At 42.8% G+C, this 26181-nt stretch overlaps 1 protein-coding gene across 1 annotated transcript in view; it reads left to right on the top strand.

Annotated features, from left to right (window-relative positions):
* THEMIS (thymocyte selection associated) overlaps positions 1-26181 on the top strand; it is a 103531-nt gene that overhangs the window by 67998 nt on the left and 9352 nt on the right. Inside the window, 3 exon segments of the mRNA XM_030556264.1 lie at positions 19029-19039; positions 19041-19180; positions 25886-26023. Coding sequence (XP_030412124.1) covers positions 19029-19039; positions 19041-19180; positions 25886-26023 — 289 coding nt within the window.

The following is a 26181-nucleotide window of genomic DNA, read 5'->3' as shown; positions in this document are numbered from 1 at the left end:
CTTTGAGGCTTTATTTTGATGACAAAATAGCAGAGTTTTGCTGCCAAAAGTAACTTTGTAGTGTGTACACCTCTACTATTTTGTTGGCAAAAGTTCCTTTTGCAGACAAAACTGTGAAGTGTAGACAAGGCCTTAGCAAAACTATCTTAGTAAAGCTTGCCCTAACCTGGAGTCTGAGGTGGAATGATTTTGGTATCCCCTGGACCTGGCTATGGTACCTCCTTAACATCTTCCTTTGCTACTCTTACACATGGTGAGTTGTTCTTGGTCCCGATGAAATCAATTGAAGTCCATGGGGCTACTGTGTAGGTAAGTACTGCTCCCCATGAGAGAAGGTTGCAGAAGGAGGCTTATAGTGCACTGTGCACACATTGAGGAAGTGGCAATCCCTGCCCCCAAATCTTTACAATCTTTAAAAGAAAGAAAGAAAAAGTAGGGTATGTAATATAGCTGGTGTCACTGAAACTGAAAGCCCTTGTGGTCTGTAATGGCTGGCAAATGGAGAGGCTATGCTTTGATCATATTTTGATACAGTGTTTGACATTAAATCTTGCTATCTACCAGTAGTTACCTGCCTTACAATTTAGCGCTGTTTTAAGGAAATCGAAAACCTGCGGCATCTCAGACATCAGTATGTGGCAAATGTTGATTATTGTAATGGAGGCCAGTGAACATGGAAAAACCTTCACTTAGGGCCACCTGCCATTATGCAACTTCTTGTTGCAAGGGATTGATCACTTTTAAATATTCTAAAAGTTTCCAGTACAAATTTGTTCAACTAAATTGCACTTCTGTTAGGTTTTTTGTTTTTCTTTTGCTGGTCTCTTTGGTGTTTAAGGTTTCACTCAACTGTAGATATAAAAATCAAAAGACCACACTCTTCCTTACTGGCACAATGTGTTTAATCAAATTAATTCATTGTATCTGTTTTAATATACTCTAATTTTACCAGGATTGGAAACTTTCTGAATTACAGTTTGGTTTTTAGCTCAACAAATTGTGCTTGACTTAGAAAGCGTAGAGCATTGCTGCTTAAAAAAATATGATTTTGCCTAGATGGATAGTCTAATCTCAGATTAAGGAAATTTGCCCATATCAGAGTCATAATGAATATATGATTTTATGTAGCTAATTCATAAACAAAAAGGAATAAGAGATGGGCACTAGCTGCAAGGTTCAAGGTGGCAGCTGTTCAGATCTGGGGTTTTGGTTTGGGATCATTGCTAGAATAAAAGATTGGAACATTTTGGAACAAGTTAATTTCTACAATGGAAAGCTGTAGTGGTAAAACATTGTACGGCCATTTATTATTATAGTAGTACTCAGAGTAGAGTTACCAGGTGTCCAGTTTTTGACCAGAACATCCAGTCGAAAAAGGACCCTGGTGACTCCAGTCAGCACCGCTGACTGGGCTGTTAAAAGGCAGGATCCCTGCTTGCCCTCGCTCTGTGCAGCTCCTAGAAGTGGCTGGCATGTCCCTACATCTCCTAGGCAGAGGGGCCTGGCTCTGCAGCTCCCATTGGCTGGGAACCACAGCCAATGGGAGCTTTGGGGGCTGCATGCGGAGCCACCTGGCCATGCCTCTGCCTAGGAGCTGGACATGCCGGCCACTTCTTGGAACTGCCAGAGGTAAATGCTGCCTGGCCAAAGCCCTCTTCCCCCCCCAGTCCAGTGAAAATGAGTGAGGGTGGGGGAGAGAGAGTGATGGCAGGAAAAGGATGGAGTGAGCAGGAGGCGGGGCACTGGAGAAAGGGGCAGGGCAGAGGGTGGAGTAAGTGCGTTTGGTTTTCTGCAATCAGAAAGTTGTCAATGCTAACTCAGAGGCTCATCTAAGGTCAGGGTCTCGTTGTGCTAAGTGCTGTACAAACACCTAGTGAGAGACAGTCCCTGCTCTGATTACTTCACAATCTAAATAGATGAGACAGAGAAAGGATGGAAAAGGAAACAGAGATCAAATGATTTGCCCAAGATCACTCAGCAGGTTAGTGGCTGAAACAGGATTAGAACCCAGGTTCCCTGGGCTCAAACTCTGGCCAGGTCTACATTACAGAGTTAGGTCAACACAAGGCAGCTTACATTGACCTAGCTCTGTAAGTGTCCACACCAAAATGTGGCTCCTACTGATGTAAATCACCCACTACACTGACCTAATAACTCCACCTTCCCGAGAAGCGTAACACTTAGGTCAATGCAGTGTCAGTGTAGACACTGAATTGCTTATGTTGACTGTTTCTGCTTTTCAGAAGCTATCCCACAGTGCCCCATTGACAGTTAAATCAATGCAAGTGATTTTGGTGAGGACGCGCATTTCCGACACGAGGAGTGTAATGTGGACATGCAAAAGCGATTTAATTACTGTGGTGGCTATATGTCGATGTAACATAGATCAACTTAATTTTGTAGTGTAGACTTGCCCTAAATGTCTGGACATGAATATTCTTCAGTCTTTGGGAAAGTTCAGATATGGATCCAAAATGCACAGCTTGTCTCTGTATCTGTCTAGAAAGTGAATCCACAACAGCTACAATATAGTTAAATCATATGATGGTTAATGAGTTGGATAAATTCTGCCTGTGGAAGTGTGCATATTGCATGAGGATGCAACATAGGCCTGGTAAGCTGCTCAGATGCAACAGTAATGAGCTCAGTGTCCATGCCTAGGTAGTTTAGTGCGGAGCATTATGTTGAAATAATCTTGTGAAATATTGTTAGTTCAGAGAGTTATTGTTGTCACTGAAAAATGAATTTGAAGTGGTTGGAGATCTTCACTGGAGAATTTCTTCAGTCTAGGGGGGAATTTCTACTGGTATAAAGCTGATAGTGTGGCTCTCCCAGCTCCTACACTGGAAATCCCCCTTCTCAATATAAGGGTAGAGAGGGGACATGGTATAGAAAGAGATGGGATGGAAAGATGGAGCTAGGCTCTGCTGTGCCCAATCCTCCTTCGGCATAAGGTCCCTGACACACCTTTCATCAGGTTGTGAGTTAAAACTTTTAACTTGTACCTCATCCATGTGGCTGAGACTCAGGAGAGTTGCAACCAGACCCCGATAGCAATCTGAGCTTAATGAATTTAATGGGCAGCAAAAATGAATATGTTGGTAAGGGAGGAATGTAGAGGTTGAGAGAGGGTGAAATTAAAAAAAAAAAAGTTGGAAATGGGAAAAGAAGCAAATGTGCTGGCAGCAGAACATCTGTCTCCTGATTCCAAATCCTGTGTCCTATTCACTGGATCATACGTTCTCTGTGAACAGTGGTGTAAACTGGCGGTTTTTTCTACCAGCAGCCAGAAGACTAGGTTCTGATGGCGGGTATTTTCATAGCTCTAAATGACATACAGTTGCTAATGAGGCTAAGAGCTGAACCACAGTGCCTAAGCATGTGGTCTGACTCCTGCCTCTGGAAATTACATGTCAAATTCAGATGAACTACAGGAACCTCTTGGGGGCTCCACTTTTACTCCACTGTAGCTCTGTTCATTTCTGTGGGATTATACCAGCCTAAATCTGGAGCAATACAGCAGAAAATCAAGCCCTTGATTTTGTTCTTTGATATCTTCCAGTTAAATAGAGCAGTAGCCAGATAATTAGTAAAACAAAGCAGAAAGATATTGGGTGATCATAGAAAGTGCCAACCAGATGCATTGCTAATAAAAGAAATGTAAAGTATATGTATATACACACCCACATATCTTTTTTTTTGTAATTGCCAGAATCTAAAAGAAGAAAAAAGTTGCTGTTTCCTGTCATGTTTAGTGCACTGTTTCGGTTTGGGTCTGTCTTTATTTTTATCATTGGAAAGATGAAAGCAGCTATTTGAAGCAAAGGGTGTGTAATGCTATGGAAGACAACTGAGTGTATTCATAAAATGTACTCAGCAGAGAGCCTATTGCAGTATCTTTCCTCTCTTCTGTGCTACTGCAGAGCTAAAAGTGATTGATAATCATCTTAGTTACTGTACAATTTGGCTATGATTTTATAGTTGAAGCCGTGGCATTGATCTACAGTTGAATGAGATAATGCTTGTATGCTCCCTTTCTAACTTGCCAAGAGCAACGTACTACTTGTATCTGTAGAGTCATATAAAATGCGTACTTGCTTGAATCCAGATTTTAAGAGCGGTTTTATACAGTTATATTCCTACTCATTTCAAAGAACATACTTAATTTTGTAAGGAAATATGAGACATCTTAATCTAGGTGCACATTTTAATGCTGCAGCATCTACTTTTTCACCTGTTTAATGTTGCACAGAAGTTTTGTTAAAATATGCAAAATTTTGGAAAGATGGTATTACTGATGTTGATGTGCTAATTCATGTGAGGAAATGTCTATGAAACATTTTATAAAATAATACATCGTCAGTCAAATGGTCAGAAACATCAATAGAAACAGTGGTTTGAAATACAAGATAGTTTCTTCCTGCTTCTTGTAGCGTGGATCAAAATTAATGCTATTCTAGCACAACCTGGAGCTGGGCGAGTTCAGTTTTGGGTGCAACAAACATATTAAGATGTATACAAACCTTTCATGTACTTTTTTCCTGTCTAGATTAGAGAGGAACAGCATAAAAAAAAGATTAGGTGAAAGGTTTGCCTGAAATCAGGCAGTTTGACTGCTGGAGTTTTCTTACACAATCAGCTAAACATGCAATTCTTGTTGCAGGAACAGTACAACTTGTCATATTTCTCTGAGGTTTTTAGGTTTCTAGAAACCCCCAAACTCAATAGGAAACCAGGGAGTTATGAAACCAGATAGATTACAAACACCAGAAAGGTTTGCTGAAATTTGTGAACACTGAAGCTGACTGGTTTCACCTACTTCTACTTGAAAATGTGAGCTCTTACCCCACATTTGGTCAGATTGTCATTTACACTAAGGCCTGGTCTACACTATGCATTTAAACCGAATTTAGCAGTGGTAAACCGATTTAACCCTGCACTCGTCCACACAACGAGGCCCTTTATATCGATATAAAGGGCTCTTTAAACTGGTTTCTGTACTCCTCCCTGACGAGAGGAGTAGCCCTGAAATCGATATTGCCATGTCAGATTAGGGTTAGTGTGACCGCAAATTGAGGGTATTGGCCTCCGGGCGGTATCCCACCGCTGTGACCACTCTGGACAGCAATCTGAACTCAGATGCACTGGCCAGGTAGACAGGAAAGCCCGGCGAACTTTTGAATTTCATTTCCTGTTTGCCCAGCGTGGAGCTCTGATCAGCACGGGTGGCGATGCAGTCCCAAATCCAAAAAGAGCTCCAGCATGGACCGTACGGGAGATACTGGATCTGATCGCTGTATGGGGAGACAAATCTGTTCTATCAGAGCTCCGTTACAGAAGACGAAATGCCAAAGCATTTGAAAAAAATCTCCAGGCTATGATACAGAGTCCACAGCACAGTGCTGTGTGACAAGTGTAACAGAAAGCCAAAGAATCAAATGGACGCTCATGGAGGGAGGGAGGGAGTACCAAGGACTCCAGCTATCCCACAGTCCCTGCAGTCTCCAAAAAGTATATGCATTCTTGGCTGAGCTCCCAATGCATGTAGGGTCAAACACATTGTCCTGGGTGGTTCAGGGTATATCTTGTCAATTTACCTCCCCGCTCTCCCCCCGTGAAAGAAAAGGGAAAAAAATTGTTTCTTGACTTTTTTCAATGTCACCGTATGTCTACTGCATGCTGCTGGTAGACGCCGTGCTGTGGCACTGAACAGCAGCATCCTCTCCCCTCCCTTCCCCGGTGGCAGACGGTACAGTGCAGAAGGACTGGTAGCCGTCCTCGTCATCATCCCGTGAGTGCTCCTGGCTGGCCTCAGGTGAGGTTGGCCAGGGGTGCTTGGGTAAAAATAGGAATGACTCCCGGTCATTCCCAGCAGATGGTACAGAACGGCTGGTAACCATCTTCATCATAGCAACTGGGGGCTGAACTCCATGAGCCCATCCCCCCCATTTCATGTCTAAAGAAAAGATTCTGTACTGCCTGGGCTATCATATCAGGGGCATGCAGGGCTCCTCTCCCCTCCACCGTTTAATGTCCTGCCTGGACTATCATAGCAGCTGGACACTGCCTCCCCCTCATTTTATCTCACTAACAACTCAGTGTTTCTTATTCCTGCATTCTTTATTACTTCATCACACAAATGGAGGGACACTGCCATGGTAGGTAGGTGCTTATGTGTTGTTTTGTACATATAAATAAATAAATTGGCAAATATGCCAGTGATATTACAGTGAAAGGCTCTGCATTCTACTTCCATTCTCCTAAGGCATATAATGAATGTTTTCAAGAAGCAAGTATATAGAGGATACTGATTTTTTAATTTTTTATTTATTACTCATACTTGGTAGTGTCCACAAGCACTGACATACTCATGAAAAAATGCCGTTCCTGTCCAATCTAAGATTTTCACAGAGAGAAATGATCAGATTATGATTTCCAAATGCAAAATTCCAGGATTTGAGTATCTGATGTATTGTTTGGGTTTGCCAGTGTCTAGTCTAGGATGATGATGTTTAGTTAGTGCCAATACTGTGCCCTGCCCTGGTAAGCTTACAGTCTAAGGTCCTGATCTGGCCAACTCTTACACACAGGCTATTGAGTAGTCCCATTGGCTTCCCACAGTAGTAAAGAAAAGCACAAACACAACTGTTAGCAGGATCAGGGCTTAAGGCTCTGATCCTGCAAACACGCAGGCCTGTTTGTCCTAACCATATTGCTCAGTGCTGGGAAAAGTTTCACGCCCTGTGTGACACAGGTCAGCCTAACCCCCACTGTAGACTCAGGTAAGTGGATAGAAGAATTCTTCTGTTGACCTATATCAGAGGGGTAGCCGTGTTAGTCTGGATCTGTAAAAGCAGCAAAGAATCCTGTGGCACCTTATAGACTAACAGACATTTGGAGCATGAGCTTTCGTGGGTGAATACCCACTTCCTCAGATGCATGTAGTGGAAATTTCCAGGGGCAGGTATATATATGCTAGCAAGCAAGCTAGAGATAACGAGGTCAGTTCAATCAGGGAGGATGAGGCCCTGTTCTAGCAGTTGAGGTGTGAAAACCAAGAGAGGAGAAACTGGTTTTGTAGTTGGCAAGCCATTCACAGTCTTTGTTCAATCCTGAGCTGATAGTGTCAAATTTGCAGATGAACTGAAGCTCAGCAGTTTCTCTTTGAAGTCTGGTCCTGAAGTTTTTTTGCTGCAGGATGGCCACCTTAAGGTCTGCTATAGTGTGGCCAGGGAGGTTGAAGTGCTCTCCTACAGGTTTTTGTATATTGCCATTCCTAATGTCTGATTTGTGTCCATTTATCCTTTTCCGTAGAGACTGTCCAGTTTGGCCGATGTACATAGCAGAGGGGCATTGCTGGCATATGATGGCGTATATTACATTGGTGGATGTGCAGGTGAATGAACCAGTGATGGTGTGGCTGATCTGGTTAGGTCCTGTGATGATGTCGCTGGTGTAGATATGTGGGCAGAGTTGGCATCGAGGTTTGTTGCATAGATTGGTTCCTAAGCTAGAGTTATTATGGTGCGGTGTGCAGTTACTGGTGAGAATATGTTTCAAGTTGGCAGCTTGTCTGTGGGCAAGGACTGGCCTGCCACCCAAGGCCTGTGAAAGTGTGGGATCATTGTCCAGGATGGGTTGTAGATCCTTGATGATGCATTGGAGGGGTTTTAGCTGGGGGCTGTATGTGATGGCCAGTGGAGTCCTGTTGGTTTCTTTCTTGGGTTTGTCTTGCAGTAGGAGGCTTCTGGGTACACGTCTGGCTCTGTTAATCTGTTTCCTTATTTCCTCGTGCGGGTATTGTAGTTTTGAGAATGCTTGGTGAGATTTTGTAGGTGTTGGTCTCTGTCTGAGGGTTGTAGAGCAGATGCGGTTGTACCTCAGTGCTTGGCTGTAGACAATGGATCGTGTGATGTGTCCAGGATGGAAGCTGGAGGCATGAAGGTAGGCATAGCGGTCAGTAGGTTTTCGATATAGGGTGGTGTTAATGTGACCATCACTTATTTGCACCGTGGTGTCAAGAAAGTGGACCTCCCGTGTAGATTGGTCCAGGCTGAGGTTGATGGTGGGGTGGAAGCTGTTGAAATCGTGGTGGAACAATCCATGCAACAAACCTCGATGGCCATCCTGCAGCAAAAAAAACTTCAGGACCAGACTTCAAAGAGAAACTGCTGAGCTTCAGTTCATCTGCAAATTTGACACCATCAGCTCAGGATTGAACAAAGACTGTGAATGGCTTGCCAACTACAGAACCAGTTTCTCCTCTCTTGGTTTTCACACCTCAACTGCTAGAACAGGGCCTCATCCTCCCTGATTGAACTGACCTCGTTATCTCTGGCTTGCTTGCTAGCATATATATACCTGCCCCTGGAAATTTCCACTACATGCATCTGAGGAAGTGGGTATTCACCCACGAAAGCTCATGCTCCAAAACGTCTGTTAGTCTATAAGGTGCCACAGGATTCTTTGCTGCTTCTGTTGACCTAGTTACTGCCTCTTGGAGAGATGGATTACTAACATCCATGGAAAACCCTGTTCAGTTGATGTACGAAACATCTACACTACAGCTCTGTGGTGGTATCCACAGTAGCATGGACACACCCTTATGCATGTGTGTTACTGTACTCACATGAGTTAGTCCTCTTGACTTGAGTGGGGATAATCACATATGGAGAGTTTAACACACAGAGAAGTGTTTGCAAGAGCCTGAAAGATCGACACAGAGAAGAAGGGATCCACAGGGAAATCCAGAGGTGGGGACAATTTAGAGGGTTTTTTCTTTTTCACAATAATTTAAAAAAACCAAACACACACCTTACTTCTAATGAGAGTAGTGGAATGAAAATATCTATATACATATATATCTGTATGGGAAGGCAAATACATGTAGAGATTCAATTGTTACAAAAAGACTAGTGGAGTGACTACGCTAGGAATATGTTTACTGATAAACAACCCATTCCTCCCCCTCCATCTCCTTGCGTCCTGCTGTTCCATTCCTCGCTGTGGCCTGGAGAGCAGATGATTTTGAAAAACAAAGGGTCAGATTCTGAGCTCCAGATAGGCTGGAGTAACTCCAGAATAACTCCCCTGACCTGTGGGAAATTACTGCAGATTTATACTGGTGTACCTGAGATCGGAATCTGGTCTAAAGTATTTAATCCTACCATTGTGGTGTCCTGCTGCTTTTACTGAGGCTGCTGTCTGCCACACATAGCACTTTCTGTCATTCAGTAAGAGGAAGCACAGTGTGTGCTCTGCAGCTGGACTTGCAGCTTAATGTTAGTAAGGACAGCATGGCGATAAGGACTTGAAAAACAATTTATTTTTAAAATCTTGCTTCTCTTCCTCCCCTCAAGCCACAGCTAGGGAAGTTGTATAGGATGCATGAGGACTCTGGCAGAATCAGCACAAGATGTGAAGAGGATGGAGTGTGGAGTAGATCTGAGAGGAAACAGCTGGAAGAGTGCGGGGCAGGTTGGGGGATCCGATCAGAGGTTCCAGCTCAGGAAGGCAGCAGCAAAAGGAAAAGGCAGAGAAAGTAAACAGTTGTAGGGCTTAGGAGGGCAGGAGTAGCTGCCTAAGGATGTGGTATCAAAGTCACTTTCCCATGCGCCAAACAGGAAGTTCATATTCACTTTGGCTGAATTCAGTGGGAAATGTGCAGGCTCAGCACCGCTGGCAGTAAGTCATTGTGAAGTGCAGGGCCCAATTTACACCTTATGTGCCCCTAGGCACAGCACCTTCAGCGCCCCCCTGCCTACAGCTGACCTTCGTGTTTTCCATACAAAATAAAAGCTGGAACCTACGTTTAGCTTTTAGGCGTCCCTGGACTGCTGGCGCCCCTAGGCTCATGCCTACTGTGCCTCATTGGAAATCTGGCCCTGGTGATGTGGCAGAATGAGTACAGAGCTGGAAGCCAGGAACCCCCAAATTTGAATCCTGGCTGCCACTGACTCACTGCTGGAGGCCGTGCAGAACAGACTGTTTCAGTTTATTGGGCGTCCGTAAGATGAAGACCTTGTACTTACCCTCTTAACCTCCAGGTGTGTTGTGAAGATTAATTGGTTTCAGTCTTACAGTGAGCTGAATAGATGAAGTGCTATACAAATGCTAAGGAATCTGAAAAATCAGGCTAGCTGTCTCAAGATGAGTGCCTGCTCAGGATTACAACAAATGTCGGTGGGTGCCCAGTTTGTGTTATGGTGAAGGCATGCCCAGGTTCATTCTCTGCTTTGCTGTGATGTTGCTACAGGATACAATGAGTATTTCTCCAAACTGCAGGAGATGTTTGAACAATTCAGTATTATTAAGCTATCCAATATATTTTAAAGGATCCATTGGATTTGTAAAAATAATGGCCAAAGTTTTAACCCTGACTGTCCTGAGCCTTTTAAATACAGTGTCATCACAACCCAGGTCACTCAGGGCTACCCTGGATTACTTTCTGTTCTGTTGTGACAAACATAAGGCCCAGGAGAAAATGACAGGAGTTAGGAGCAGAGGTCCCTTTAACTGCACTGCATCTATAGCTTTTAACCCTATGGAGGCAGAGTTTCAGTTCAAAAGGCGCCAAGTTCTACTTGGCACCATTTTGGAACAGACCCTGAAACAGGGGCACCATTCCCACTTGGAAGTGTAATGAAATGGTTAAATACATTCCTTGAGCAGTGAATGAGTCCAGAGACTGGGGTGCTGGAATTCTGATGCTAGCAATGGATTCTGCAGGGACATTGGAACTGTGCACACTTGCATGTTTTTTATTGATGCAACATATTTCATGACAAAAATCTGTTGAATATTTACCCACGTGGTACCCAAAATTTTTAAGGTCATACCCCCCCTCACCTTTGTCCACGCCCCCACTCCCAGGAGGTGGGACCGGGAGTAGGCTCACAACTTGAGGTTGGGGGAGAGCTCAGACAGAGGAAAGGGGGCCAAGGCTGGATCTGGGCCGGGAATGGAGCTGTAGCTGGGGGCCAAGGGTGGGGACAGGGATGCAGCCAGGCTGGGAGGCTGCAGCCTGGGTGGGGCTGGTGCTGATGCTGGGGCCAACCCCAGGCTGGGAGTGAAGCCACGGCCAGGAGCGAGGCTGGGGCTGGGGGCCAAGCTGGGAGCAGAGCAGGGCTGGGTGGCGCTCCTTCCCCACTCCCCCTGGGGGCTGGCCAAGGTGCCCCCGCCCGAATGTTCAGGGTGCACCCCACAGTTTGGGGACCTCTGATTTACCTTTCCTATGGAAATGATCTGTGAAGGGCAAAAGTGTTTAAATATGTACTTAAAACCTTTGTGAAATTTTACTGAAAAACCCTTATTGTGCATGAGCAATCGCCTCTTTTTAAAGGTTATTCTATTGGCTGGTTTCCTTCTTCCTCTCCCACTCCCCCATCCCTCCCCATCAAAATTTATTAGATCTTGGTCTGCTCAGTTTCCAGGCATCAGTTTTTCACTGTTCACTATTGCACCAAGTCACAGCTGTATCTAGTGAAGAACATCCCCTCCCTCCATTTCATTCATGTAGATAACTTCAACAATTGGTTTTATTGTGTTTTTGGGAGGGGAGGAAGCATTTGGGGCAGAAAAACATATCTGTCAGGATGAGACCCTTTATGTCACGTTTTTGCCTGCGGTGAATTTTGCCGCCGAATTGTAAGCCCTTGAAATAAGAAGTTTAAAAAGGAAATGCTTAACCGGAGTTTTTTTGAATACATCGCATAAGACAGGGAAGAGAGCCATCTAGTGGCTTCTTAACATTCCTTCCTTACTACGTTTCCCCTTTTGGTAAAGATACTAGTTTGCTCTGTTCTTACAGGAATGCCTTTTTCCTGGGCTAGTTATTCTTTTTCAGACAATAAATGAGCATATTTACTCAAGTTCGCTGATTTTTTTAACCCACCTTGTCACTCTGCTTATTGTGAGAAACTCTGAATGTTCAACACTCCTCTCAATTTCTCAAAGGGCTTGTCTCAATTCCATTCACTTTTTTTTTTGTTTTATTTTGTAGCAGTGGGAATAACATTAATATTGTCTTCTGGGTCTGTTATGTTACTAGAAACAATTTGGAGTCAAGGCCTGAATAAGGTGATACCAGATCTACTGTTGCTGGTGGAAATTTATTGCTTTATTTATTTTTAACTCTAAGCAAATGCTTAATGTTGTCTGTCCATAACCCGTTATCTCTTTGTATAGCATTCTATTTTTATTTCCTGCAACACGCCACTTGTCCTAGTCCTGGGCTTCTACTGAACATAAGTGTGAAATTGATCATGGTTTTATGGCGTGGACGTGTGACAGTATACTATAACAGAGGTTAGAGGGAGAATTTGAACTCAAGTTGCCAGAGGTGAAAGCCCAGAACTTTAACCAAATGGGCCATCTAACTTTTGGAGTGAAGTGGCTGACAATATATCATAAGTTTCTTCCTGTCTTTCCAGGCTCTCAGCTTTCTCCTCTTTTGGCCTATATTCAACTATAGTTTATATTTTACAAGTTCTGCCGGCAAATAAGAACTCTGAAGTTCAGCTCTTTGGTATGCTAATGAGGATCCTTTTTATTGTCCATGGCCTTTCTGAAGAATCTTTTAAGTAGCTTGTTCCTTTTTCAGGCATCCCAATGAACTGCTGAAATAAAAGCTTGTTGTCATGTGTTGGAGTTGTGTGTTTGGGGAGACCGTTAAAATTCTTTATTACAAAACCAGGGCCTCTTGTCAGTTTCCATAACTGTAAATACACTCTGCCCTTGAAAAAATTATGTTAGCATGCAAGATAACTTGGCTTGCTGATGGATCATTCAAGAACGCTGCCTTGGGATATGAGTTACAATCAAAAGATAATTGTTTCTTTCAAATGGATAAATCAGTCCTGATCTTCTGCTGTTATATTTCAAGTTTCCTATGAGGTCTCAACGGTTTTCCAACTGTGTTATCCCTTTATTTGAATCTGTTCTTTTGCCAGGTGTCACTTTTAAACACTCTGTTCCCTTATTCCTTGGCACACAGTAGACCAAATTTTGATGTTATGTATAGTGGTGTAAATCTGGAGTAATTCAGTTGAAACAAATGGCATTACTTCCAATTTTCAGCCCTGTCAATGGATTAGAATTTGGTCTGCTGGATCAGTATGGTATTTTGATCTGATTCTGTTATCACTTACGCTGGTTTTAACATTAGTGTGAGATCAGAATCAAGACCTATGGCTCTACATTATAAGAGAAATGTGGCGGCTGGAGTCTAATGATCCCTGTATAGTTTAATTCCAGAAAGGGCTTTAAGGATTGTGAAAGGCCCTCTATAACAAAACAAAACAAAACAAAACAAAAAGATAACTCTTTATCTAAGGGCTGGTTCTACACTATGAGTTTAGGTCTATTTAGCAGCATTAAATCAATTAACCGTGCACCCATCCACACAACAAAGCCATTTTTGTCGACATAAAAGGCTCTTAAAATTGATTCTGTACTTCTCCCCAAAGAAGGGAGTAGCACTGAAATCAACATTGCTGATTCGAATTAGGGTTAGTGTAGACGCAATTCGATGGTATTGGCCTCCAGGAGCTATCCCACAGTGCACCGTTGTGACGCTCTGGACAGCAATCTGAACTTGGATGCACTGGCCAGGTAGACAGGAAAAGCCCCACAAACTTTTGAATTTCATTTCCTGTTTGCCCAGCATGGAGAGCTGATCAGCATAGGTAACTATGCAGAGTTCCTCAGCACAGGTGACCATTCAGTCCTAGAATCGAAAAAAAAGCTCTAGCATGGACCGTACGAGAGGTACTGGATCTGACTGCTGTATGGGGAGATGAACCTGTGCTATCAGAACTCCATTCCAAAAGAAGAAATGCCAGAACACCTACCTCAGCCTACCCCTTGCTCCCATGGCTCTGAAGCCTGGACAGTAGTAAGGAGCAGTCCAACTACAGGCTGAGCAAGTGCAGAATGGTGCTCACTCTACTTCCCTGTAAGCCACTGCCCTCCCCTCCCTGCTTTGATCTCTGCTTGCAGAGGCAATAAAGTCAGTGTTGTTTCAAATTCATGCATTTTTTATTACTTCATCACACCAAATGGGGGGATAACTGCCAAGGTAACCCGGGAGGGGTGGGAGAAGATGGAAGCAACAGTTGGGGTTGTTGTACGGGCATGCAGCTCATCATTTCTGTGGGATGTCTGGGGCTGTAAGCCGGAGCGGCCTCTTGTATCTATGATTCTTTAGAAGGCTTGTCTCATATTCTAGGCAGCACTGAATCTCCATTAGACAAAACTTAAAGAAGAGAATGACCTGGGGAGTCATCCCCATTTTGTCCAGGAACCCTGACCAACCTCACCGAGGCCAGCCAGGAGCACCCATGACAGCAGCAGACTGTACAGTATGACTGGTCCTATTGGCATCCAGCGGGGGTGGGCGGGCGAAGCCCGCCCATTTCTAAAGGACTCCCCCCCAGCCTAAGGGGAGGACCCACAGGTCTGGGATACAAGTAATTACGGGGGACAACTAATGAAAAAAACAGGTAACCATCATTGCCAACTTGCAAAGCAGCAGACGGTACAGTGTGGCCATGGGTGGCAAGTTTGTAGAAATGTTGGTGGTGCCCAGAACCCACCCCCACATCTCTGCCCCCCCAAAACTCCGCCCCCACCTGCCTAAGGCTGTGGGTGGGGATTTGCAGGGGGAGGTCTAGGGTGCAGATCCTGGGCTGGGGATTAGGGTCAGGAGGGGTGCAGAGTGCAGGTTTTGGGATGGAGTTGGGTGCTGGGTGCAGGCTCCAGGCTGGGGCAGGGAGTGGGTGTGCAGGAGGTGGTAAGGGGTGCAGGCTTTGGGACAGAGTTGGGTGCAGGCTCTGGGCTGGGAGTGGAATGTAGGAGGGGGGAGAGGTGCAGGCTCTAGGAGGAGTTTGGGGGGGGGAAGGGGTTGTAGGGAAGGAGGGAGGGGGTGCACGCTCTGGGAGGGGGTTTGGGATAGGAGAGAGTGGAGGGGTGAGGGCTATGGGGCTGAGGATGAGGGATTCATGATGCAGGAGGGGGCTCGGCTGGGGCAGAGGATTAGGGTGCAGGGGGGATGAGGGGTTCATGATGCAGGAGGGGGCTCAGGTCTGGGCAGAGGATTAGGGTGCGGGGGGATGAGGGCTCTGGCTAGGGCTGAGGGGTTGAGGAGTTGGAGATGCTCAGCGCTAGGGCGGAAGGGCAGGGTAAGGGCAGCCTGCCTTGCCATTAGGGACGGGGGGGGGCACTAGGACCCTGGGGCAGCAGACAGCACTTCTGCCGGGAGCTGCTCTGCGTGGGAATGTGCTACACTGGCAGCCCAAGCAGGCACAGGAGAGGCACGCGCTGCTTTCTTTTCTTACTTATTGTAGCCGAATACAATTTTTGTTCTTGTTTTCAGTGGGCACAGCTATTATTTTGGGAACTCTGTCTATTGCTTAGTCTTTCAATATAAGAACACTCGGGTTATCTGCAAAGCCATTTTTCTGGGTGTTGTATAACTGTAGCTACAGATTCCAGGGAAGAACTGTGCTGTCTCAAGTCACGTGTGTGAGATTTATCAAGTGTCTCCAATAGTTTTTGGTGGTTTCTTTCAGAAGAGTCCCAGGGGTCCTAAGCCTGGCATAATATTATTGCCCATCTCTGCTGATGGCAGCTTTGGTTGGAAATGGCCTAAATAGGAGAGGAAAGGTAGTCTTGTGGTCAAAGCACAAGCTGGAGTGAAGAAATCTTGATTCTTTTCCCAGTTCTGCCACACACTTCCTGTGTGACACTGAAGTACTATAGTTTCCCCAAGTGTAAAATTGGGGTGGTAATATATGCCCACATCACAGGAATATCAATATGTTTCATTCATTACTGATTTTAAAGTACAATCATTGCCTTGCATTAAAGACAAAGCATGCTGATTTTTATTTATTCTTTATGCAATACGGTTCAGTAGAATAGTAAATGTTTCTGTATGGCTGGGTGCAGGATAGGTGAGTGTGCATATGTATACTGTGTCTTAAGCTCAGTATGCAGTTGTCAGGCAAAATTTGCTTTGGTCTCTTCTAGCCTCCTTTATTATCTGTAATGCATGAAATATAAGACATTGAAATAAGTTCTGTGCAGATTTACAACTTCTGAAGAATGCTGTAGCCTCAATTTGCACTAAAATGATGCATCCCCAGTACTTTGATCCTTGCATTAGCCCCCAATAACATTTTGTATTTTATTTAATATAACATCTCTTACTTACTTCCTGAGGCATTACGTAGTTCCAAGCTACCTTACCTTTATGACTTTGCACCTTTTCTTCTAAAGGTTGAGTGGTAGTAGAGGTTTTTGGGGCAATTCTTAACTACTGAGGTAAAATTTTCTGGTCACAAGCTTTTAGTTGTTATATTGGTCAGCAGGGACAGCTCTATGTATTTTGCTGCCCCAAGCATGGCAATCAGGCAGCTTTTGGCGGCATGTCTGCGGGAGGTCTGCTGGTAACATGAATTTGGCAGCATGCCTGCAGGAGGTCCACCGGTCCCACACCTTCCGTGTACCCGCTGCCGAATTACCACCGAAACCGTGGGACTGGCGGACCTCCCATAGCATGCCGCCAAAGGCTGCCTGACTACTGCCCTCACGGCGACCAGGCAGGCTGCCCACTGCGGCTTGCTGCCCCAGAATGCGCTTGGTGTGCTGGTGCCTGGAGCGGCCCCTGTTGGTCAGATTTGAAATTCCCTCTATTTTACTGATCTGGGATCCTTTGTAACAAATTGCCATGGTCCAAATCCTGAAGATTTTTAACTCAGTCCTTCCTGTGGCAGAATGCTCACTGAAGACAATTGGCAATTCCTGGCTCCATTGAAGTCCAATGGCCAAAGCTCCCACTGACTTCTGTGGAACCAGAGTTCACACAATTGGAATTCTTCTTCAGAGATGTCTGAGTAATACTGAATTAGAATGTCAGGATTAGACCTTAGATGTTTATTGTAGTTATAAAGTGTACTTTTAAGTATTCCGTAAATCTACTAAATGTGTATATTACAATTAGGGATGCTAGAGTGTTACACATTTCAATCTAACTGAAATGAAAATCTAATGTATATAACCTGGTTTATTCTTAAATGTCTGAGCTCTGTCAATTTTAATGTATTTGCCAAGTGCCTTGGGGAACCATTGCAAAGAAGTGACTCTGAAGAGTGGTACATTAGATTGACTGATAAGATAATTACAAGTATTAATCATATGCTTCAGAATTGTGGATTTCCCCCTGCATGGCTATTTTGGACATCAAGACTTGTTTTCAGGTTATTTTGGACAACACAGAATAAAGACTATAAGCGTAACACATTGTGTTAATTACTAGGCTTAACGTATTAAAAAAAAGGAAATCTAAATAGAAAAGAATAAAGACAAAGATATTTTTAAAATGTTGTTATTATTCCTGTTAGTTACATAGTATGTTCTCGAGATTTTCTTAATTTTGTAAACACTGAAGAAAAGATTGGTTAAACTTATTTCTGTGCTGAAATGTCCCCAACCATCTGAGCTCTGAGGACAACCTGTGCGTAAATTGATCTCCACTTATTTTTTTTCTTAATCATTCACCTTTAGTATAAACTATACGTTTATGGAGGCTGTGACAAGTTTATTGAAAGTGTTGTACATTTCTGTTTTGAAATGTGTTAATTTTTGTCCTGGCTAAAATTTGGACATTTCTTATAACTTCTATGAATATGGTCAGGACAGACTGGTGTCGCGGTGATACATGTAGATCTGGTGCAATACAAAAGAGGAAGAAGAGATCTCATTTGTTGAAGAAGGGGCCCATTGTTTGCTGGTGCAAAATGGTAGAGCTCTGTTAACTTCGCTGGAGCTATGCCACTATCCACTAGCAGAAAATATGGCTCAGTTATAACAGCATATTTTTTACTGTTTTTTTTTCATTGCTGTTAAGAATTTCTTCTGACAATTCTGTCCTTTTTCCAATATGTTCAGCTCAATTTCTCTTTCCACAAATCCCTGAGGTCCTTGTGAATTTTACCACTGCTTCAATCTTTGCTTGATATCATAGTTCTTTCACAATTGTGACTATACTGCATAACATTGTACAAGTTGTACTATACAACCTTGTGTAGATCTTGTGATGCAGTGAACCCCTGCTGATATATCTTCTAGTGTTTATTCAGAAAATACAAATCTAAGTAAGCCCAAGAAAGTCTTAATTGGTTTTTATCTCCCATTATTTGCTCTTTTTATTGTTGCTATTTTCATTGTTGTTTCAGTTAGGATTAATTTTACCTGTATGCATGATACAGGTTGATCTTGATGAAGAAGGGCTACACTTCTTGCACAAGTAGATAGATTTTGATCATTAGCTCTTATTCACTAGTTGCATCTCAGCTGGATGTGCTGTTCTATTTTGAATTGACTGGCATTTCAATTATACATATTTATACTTTATAAATGGTGACTGTGGTTAGGCAGTACTCACATGCAGTTACAATGTAAATACATTGCAGTTACAGTTTTGATAATATGAATGTTATCAAAACCATAACACTAATGTATTTACATTATAATTGTGTGTAAGTACTGCCTTACCACAGTCACCATTTTATAAGTATAAATATATATAATTGAAATGACAGACTTGTGTGTATATGTGTGTGTTGTATTTGTCATGTACTGAATTAATTCAATGAGTTTTATTATAAGCCATACAGTAAGAACAACTCATTAAAAGGAAAATATTTGAAAAGAAACAGATAAGGAAATCTCTCTCTCACGCGCGCACGCGAGAGAGAGGCTATGAAATATGTCTTAAAGGTAATTTTCTGCACTTGGAATATCTTCTCATTCTAGTCATGTTACTTTGTGGTATACATGCCTCCAAGGCTAGAATTGTAGTAAATGTTATTTATAACTTACTTTGACAAACAGTAGATTCATGTTCCAAATCCACAGATATGACCAAAAGTATGACTGATGCTCTCCCTGTCACATTTGTGAAAAGTATCTAGTTTGGACTAACAATACATACAAGAAATCAATCACACTGTTCTATGTAATTTCAGAATCTCTGTGTACACCACTAAGAAACTGCGCTCAGCTCAAGCTACTGCTGTTTCAGAATTACAAGTTAGTTGTCAAAATGATTTAGTGCCCTGGGAGAATGAGGACAATGTGACTGGAACAGCTACATTACTGGACACCAGTGTGATTAAAGGTCAGTTAAGCTTTATGATTTGATTTATTAATATAACAGCGTTTAACCTCAGCCCTGATAAATGCTTGATGTGCAGAAGTGTTTTGCATGATTCAATTGGAACTTGTGGATCAGTTAAAGAGACAAAATATGAACCTCTCATTTCTTCCTGAATAAATGCCATAAGGCAAACTCTCAGCAGCAGCATGGTATTAAACTCAGTTTGACACTGCAGCATGAATATTCAGTGGTTCTCAGGAGCAGGCCTGCATGGAGAAGATGCTGCAGTCAATCTTTTTAAAGACTGATGATTCAACGCTGTTGGCAAAGCTGATTGAGTGAGTTGTGTAAAAATATAAGCTGTCTCAGTCGTATTTTTATTTTTCTTAGAAAAAATTGAACTGAGAAAATTAGTTGGCTTTTATTTAATTTATACTTTTTCTGTACTGTGTGTTAGGATTTCCCATGTATTTTCAACATCTGTTTTGGTGTTCTATTTTTTTTTTCAGAGCATGTTAAAGCTGAAAAGCTACATGACATGAGGCCTGATCCAAAACCTATGAAGTCAATGGAATAAATACCATTGATTTCAATGGGGTTTTGGATCAGGCTCATGGCCCTCTGATGGGTCCATCCATCATATCTATCCAATAATGGGACTTCCACATGTAGCGTGTTTGCAGGACTGGGCCCTGAATGTCTGTCTGCATGCAGTCAGTTGAGTGGTTTCTGCTAGTAATATAAAAATATCCCATAAAGCTTTTCTTTATTGCCTTCGTTGAATGTGTGTGGCTGCCAACTGTGAAATTCAGGACATTACTTTGAAAACCTTGCATACTGCAACTCTTCCAAAATAACATAAACAGCTTTCATAACAAGAGATTCATTATTAATGCTCTGAAAGTAATTTGTTTGAGGGGAGAATTTCAAAGGCACAAGAGGCACCTAACTCCTGTTGAAGGATAATAGGAGTTTGTCACCTAACTCCCATTTGTGCTGTCACAGTCCAAGGCAGCTGCACTTCTATTCCCCCTTGAAGGTCCAGCAACGGCACCTGCTCTAGGCTTCCAGCTCCTCAGCTATCACCTCTCTTGGGTTGAGACCCACCTCTCTCTCTCTTTCCTGATTGGGGGTATTTCCAGGCTGCACAGTTCCCTGCCTACACTGCGAATTCCTCAGCAAAGTCAGACTGCCTAAGCAGGCCTGCTTTGTCTTCTCAGAGGCTATAAACAGTGTGATGTTGCACTCTATATAATTTTATGAAAATATGCTAATGAGTTTAAATATAATGTAACCGGAATATGCTTCATGCAAAAGGTCTCTTGTAAGGTATCATTACAAAGCTTATAATATACTGTGTGTGATCATCCTATTTGTATAAATGTACTGCTCTTGTATCTAAAACCAGAAATATGAAATATAACTCTGAGGGCCTATTGTAATTATGCAAAGTGTGGGCCATTAATGATGGTTTGGAATCTTGGTGACTTCCATTAACTAGGACAATTGTCTGCAGCTGGCTTTGTTTTACTTGTAAGTCTCCCTGCATACGTGTCTGCTGGCATGTGGGTAATGAAGTTTTACAGTGACATGTGATCATGTCTCCTGAACTGGAATCCATCTTTAACCTGGTGCTTTTCCATTGAGAAGGAGGGGGTGGGAACCCAGAGAGAGACAAAGGATTCCTGTCTTGTGCCAAAGATATATAAATGGGTGGAACAGAACAAAGGAGGCAGCCATCATGAGGAATCCCCTAGCTACCACCTGAGCTGGAACAAGGGCTGTACCAGGGGAAAGGACAGTGCCCAGAGTAGGAAGGTGTCCAGTCTATGAAAGAGACTTATTGAAACATCTCTCAGGATGAGATTTTGTCTATGCTCAGTTGTATTACTATATTAGGCTTAGACTTGCGTGTTCTATTTATTTTACTTGGTAATTCACTTTGTTCTGTCTGTTACTACTTTCTGTATTTAATAAAATCACTTTTTACTTATTAATTAACCCAGAATATGTATTAATACTTGGGGGGGGGGAAGAGGGCAAACTGCAGTTTGAGGTCTTCAAACCAGTTTGAGGATTTCAATAACTCAGTCCTGGATTAGGGGTTGTATAAAAGTGGATGGGTAGGGTTCTGTGGCCTGCCTTGTGCAGGAGGTCAGACTAGATGATCATATTGGTCCCTTCTGACCTATGAGTCTATGAGCTGTGCATATCTCTCTATCAGTGTTATAGAGGGCAAACAATTTATGAGTTTACCCTATATAAGTTTTATCTAGGGTGAGTTGAGCATCTGACTGTTAAAGACAGGAACACTTCTGTAAGTTGCTTTTAGTTAAGCCTGCAGCTTTGGGGCCCGTGATTCAGACCCTGGGTCTGTGTTGGAGTAAACAGGCAGTCTGGCTCGGCAAGCCAGGGTGCTGGAGTTTCGAGCTGGCAGGGAAGGCAGGAGCAGAAGTAGTCTTGGCACATCAGTTGGCAGTTCCCAAGGGATCCCAGTTCCCAAGTTCTGTGATCCAACCTGTCACAAACAGTACAATTTCCCATAGGTATAAGTTACCACACAGCTCTTTCTAAGCAAGCACATTTATTCTTAAGGGTAAAGCACTACAGAGAAAACATATTGAAAACAATAAAAGAACCTACACAAATGCTAATAACCTTACCAGAGATCCTCCCACACTCCAGCAAGAGCTCTGGCTGTTGAACAGTCCTTCAAACCCTAGCCAGGGTTTTTCTGTGGTTACCAGTTTGTAACCATTTTGGCTCAGACCAAGCACTTATAAATTGGTGAATTACTCCTTTATGCCCTTTGATCCTGGGAACAGGTAATTCATAGACAAAGGTCCCCTCCCCAGGGCAAAGTTTCAAAAGATCAGATCTGGAGGGGGAGGCATTTGCATTCCACTCTTCCTACGTATTTCCTAGGAAACCTACTCAACTAACCATTAATTCTTATTTTTTCTCATTGATTAAAAGAGTCCTTTGAAGTTCATAACACTTCCCCAGGTTTAGATTAGTCATGTCTCCTAGACAAGTTACATACAATAACACAAACATTTGCATTTTAATACAATGAGCTCCTAAAATACTTAACCTTAATGTGATATGGTTTAACTTAGTTCAATAAGGTTACTGAAGGAAATTGCCATACCTGTCACATGTGCCTTTGAAAATCTCCTCCAAGTTGGTATTTTTTGGTTTAGTAAATGTGTTTAGTGGTTGCAAAAAAGGAAGATTCCAGATTCCCAGGTCTGGAAAATTAAGTCCTCTGTTTAGTCCCCAGAATGGATATAATTGGCAATGAGCCATTTTAGTATGAAAGGACCACTTTCAGGGCTTTAGGATCTGATCCTGAAAACCGTTACTCATGCTAGCAGTCACATTAAAGTCAGACTACCCACATGAGTAAGGACTGTCGCAGGGGAGTCTATACAGAGTAAAGAGGTGCCTGTACTGCGGCAGGTCAGATTGTTATAACTTATGCTGAGGACTGGCCAGAACCTGGTGTGGTCTTGGGATCATTAGTATTTGCATTACCATTGAACCCCATTGTGCTAGCACTGTACAATGCAGAACAAAAAGATGGCCTCTGCACCAAGGACTTTACAATCTAAGTACAAGCAAAGAATAACACAAGTCATACATTTTAAAAACCCACCTTTATTGAACACACCATGATGAAAATGAAAATGAAAACCAGGGCAGAATTTGCAAAACTTCATCATAGCACCTCGTAATAGGCATTGTCAAATCCAAACTCTAACAAAGCTATTATTACTATTCCCAGCATTTTTGAACGCTGCCAGTGTGCCTTTCCTATTTTGAGTCGCTGGATCAGGTCCCAGTAGTGCCCCTCTCTTCCAAACATGTTTTGTATAACTTGGCATTCTGATGAGTGCTGTTAAGATAGGACTGGATCTCCTTTCCCCAGTGAGCAAGGAAGTCCAGGACTGCAGGATGGGACCATGTGAAAGTGTGGGGCATGGCTCCTATGACTGGTGTGTGGTATATGACCCCAGGTGTGTGTACTTACCACAAGCTGGAATCACAAGGGGACACAGCTGGCAGCATGACAGCATTTAAAGGAGGAGGTGACATCATATCAAGATGTCCCTGAAGCTGTAGAAAGCACACAGGTAAACAGACAGGCTGATCCAGCTGTACAAGTAGAGCAGTGTGGGATGGCAATGGGAGGACTGCCAGAGGTGTATCATTGTGAATTGAAATGAGAATGTGACCACACCTACTGTGTTCTGGGAAAACTCATCCTGCATGCCAACAAACTCATTTCCAAGGCAGGTTTATTAAAACAGGGAATAAGGAATAAAATCTTTTGTCTCTGAACACAAAGCAGTTTTCCCCGAAAAACTCAATTAACTCAAAACAACATGCAAATGTAGTAAACTCCTAAGTAACTGAAGCAAAACATACATCTGATGTGGAGCATACCACTCTCTAAATGAGGGCACATCCCTCGGAAATACCAAGGTAAGAATGCAGTTTCCCAGCTAGAGTGATTCATCACTTCAGACAATGAGACACAACCATATGTGAATGGAGTAAACTTGTATTATGGAGGCTACGTGCCACATATGGCAGATAATCTGAATTTACTGTGGCAACATTTTTAAAGAAGATAACAGGTTCTTTTTGTTCTTCAGGCCTTTTACTAACAGTCAGATCTAGATCTATCTGCACCCGGACTGTTAGTGATTATACTGTATTAACAGTTTATTCACCCCCTGTCCATACTACACCAGTAACCCCAAAAGGTAAACAACAGATCACCTCGTGTATGCACAAATGTTGATCTCACACTAATATATACAATCCAAAAGAAGGATTCCTAAAAGAGAAGGAAGGATGATCTCGTGGCTTTGGCACTGAAATGGGAATCAAAAGACCTGTGTTTAATTCTTGGGTCTGCCACAGATTTCCTAGGTTCTCTTATACAAATCACTTAATCCCTCTGGGGGAAAATATGTAAAGTGAGGGTAATGCTGCTTTCTTTCTCCCACACTTTGGTGTACTTTGTCTATTTAGGTACCTGCCCTGAACAGTATGCCATCTCTCACTGTGTCTGTAGAGTGCTTAACACGATGGCTCCTCGGTCTCAGTTGGGGGCCTCTAGATGCTACCTTAATACAAATAGAATAATAGAAATGGAGGGGTAAAAAGGACCAAAACAAGTCCTGAAGTCCAGCTGCCTGTGTTGACGCAGGACCGAGTAAACCTAGACCATCCCTGATAGGGATCTATGTAACCTTTGCTTAAACCTCCTGTGATGGGAATTCCTCAGCCTCCTTTGGAAACCTATTCCAGAGCTTAATGACCCTTATAGTTAGTAAGATTTTCCTAAAATCTAACCTAATTCTCCCTTGTTGCAGATTAAGTTCATTATTACTTGTCCTATCTTCAATGGACATGGAGAACAACTGATCATCATCTTTTTTGCAACAACATCTTCAAATACGTTAAAGGCTATCAGATCCTTCCTCAGTTGTGTTTTCTCAAGACCAAACTGCCCATTTTTTTAACCGCTCCTGATAGGTCTGGTTTTCTAAATCTTGTATTGTTTTTGTTGCTCTCCTCTCTCTAATTTGTCTGTATCTTTATTAAAGTGCGGCACCCAGAATTGGACACAGTACGATAGGCACTGACTCCAGGGGTGCTCCAGCCCCTGGAGCACCCACTGAAAAAAATTGGTGGGTACTTAGCACCCACTGGCAGCCAAACTCCCCTCCTCCTCCCAGCTCCTCCTGCCCACTGGGGGCAGGGATGGAGTGGGGACAGGCTTGGGGTGGAGGGTCAAGCATTCCTTGGGTAGAGAGGAAGTTGGCACCTATGTACAGTACTGCAGCTGAGGCCTCACCAGCGCTAAGCAGAGTGGGGCAATTTACATCCCATCCTCCATACATTCCTGTTAATAAATCCCAGAATGACATTAGCCTTATTCACAGCTGCATCACATTGTTGAGTCATATTTAATTTGTGATCCACTATAACCCTCAGATCTTTTTCAGTAGTACTCCCACCTAGACAGTTATTTTGTAGCTATGCATTTGATTTCTCCTTCCTAGATGCAGTACTTTGCACTTGTCTTTATTGAATTTCATCTTGTTGATTTTAGACCAATTCTCTAATTTGTCAAGGTAATTTTGAATTCTAACCCTGTCCTCCAAAGTGCTAACCCTGTCCTCCAAAGGACCCCTCTCATCTTGGTGTTATCCGCAAACTTTATGAGAATACCCTCCACTCCATTATCCAAGTCATTAGTGAAAATACTGAATAGATAGGCCCTCCTTGTTTTACAGTGAACCATTGATAACAACCCTTTGAGTATGGTCTTTCAACCCATTGTGCACCCACCTTATAGTAATTTCATTTAGATCACATTTCATTAGTCTGCTTATGAAAATGTCATGTGGGACTATGTAAAAAACCTTACTAAAATCATGATATATTACATCTACAGCTTCCCTCCATCCACTCGGCCAGTAACTCTGTCAAAGAAGGAAATTAGATTGGTTTGGCATGATTTGTTCTTGACAAATAATATGACACGAAGAAGGAAGGAAAAGAGAAAAGAGGTGTTAAAGCAGTGAAAAAATGGTTAAAAAACAAGGAGATAATTCTGAAGAATGGGGGTCATATAAATCCGGTGATCAGCAGACTCCCATGTCACCTTCTTACAGATATTTTATGGTTTCTTTATTTGTTACTTAGGTCCAATAAACAAAATGCTTCTGGAGAAGAAGCACAGCTATGAATATGCTGATGAAAACGTAATTGAAAACATAAGGAAAAAATTCCAAGAAAGCACAATTCACAATAAAATGTATCCCCTGAAGAAGAAAAGGGAAGGTGAGTGTGTCATTCGATCACTTACAAATGTAAACAAATGCATGCCACTGTTTTCAGATCTAATGGCAGTCTTCACTTGTGAAATTGGGAGTTGTCTGTGAAAGTGTCAGTCTCTACAGTAGCATTTTCTGAGGAACAGGAGTGAAGCAAAGGAGACA

Source organism: Gopherus evgoodei, chromosome 3, assembly GCF_007399415.2.
Source record: "Gopherus evgoodei ecotype Sinaloan lineage chromosome 3, rGopEvg1_v1.p, whole genome shotgun sequence".
Taxonomy (NCBI): Eukaryota; Metazoa; Chordata; order Testudines; family Testudinidae; genus Gopherus; species Gopherus evgoodei.
Note: the sequence above shows the minus strand (reverse complement) of the source record. Positions and strands in the feature narration are given on the sequence as shown.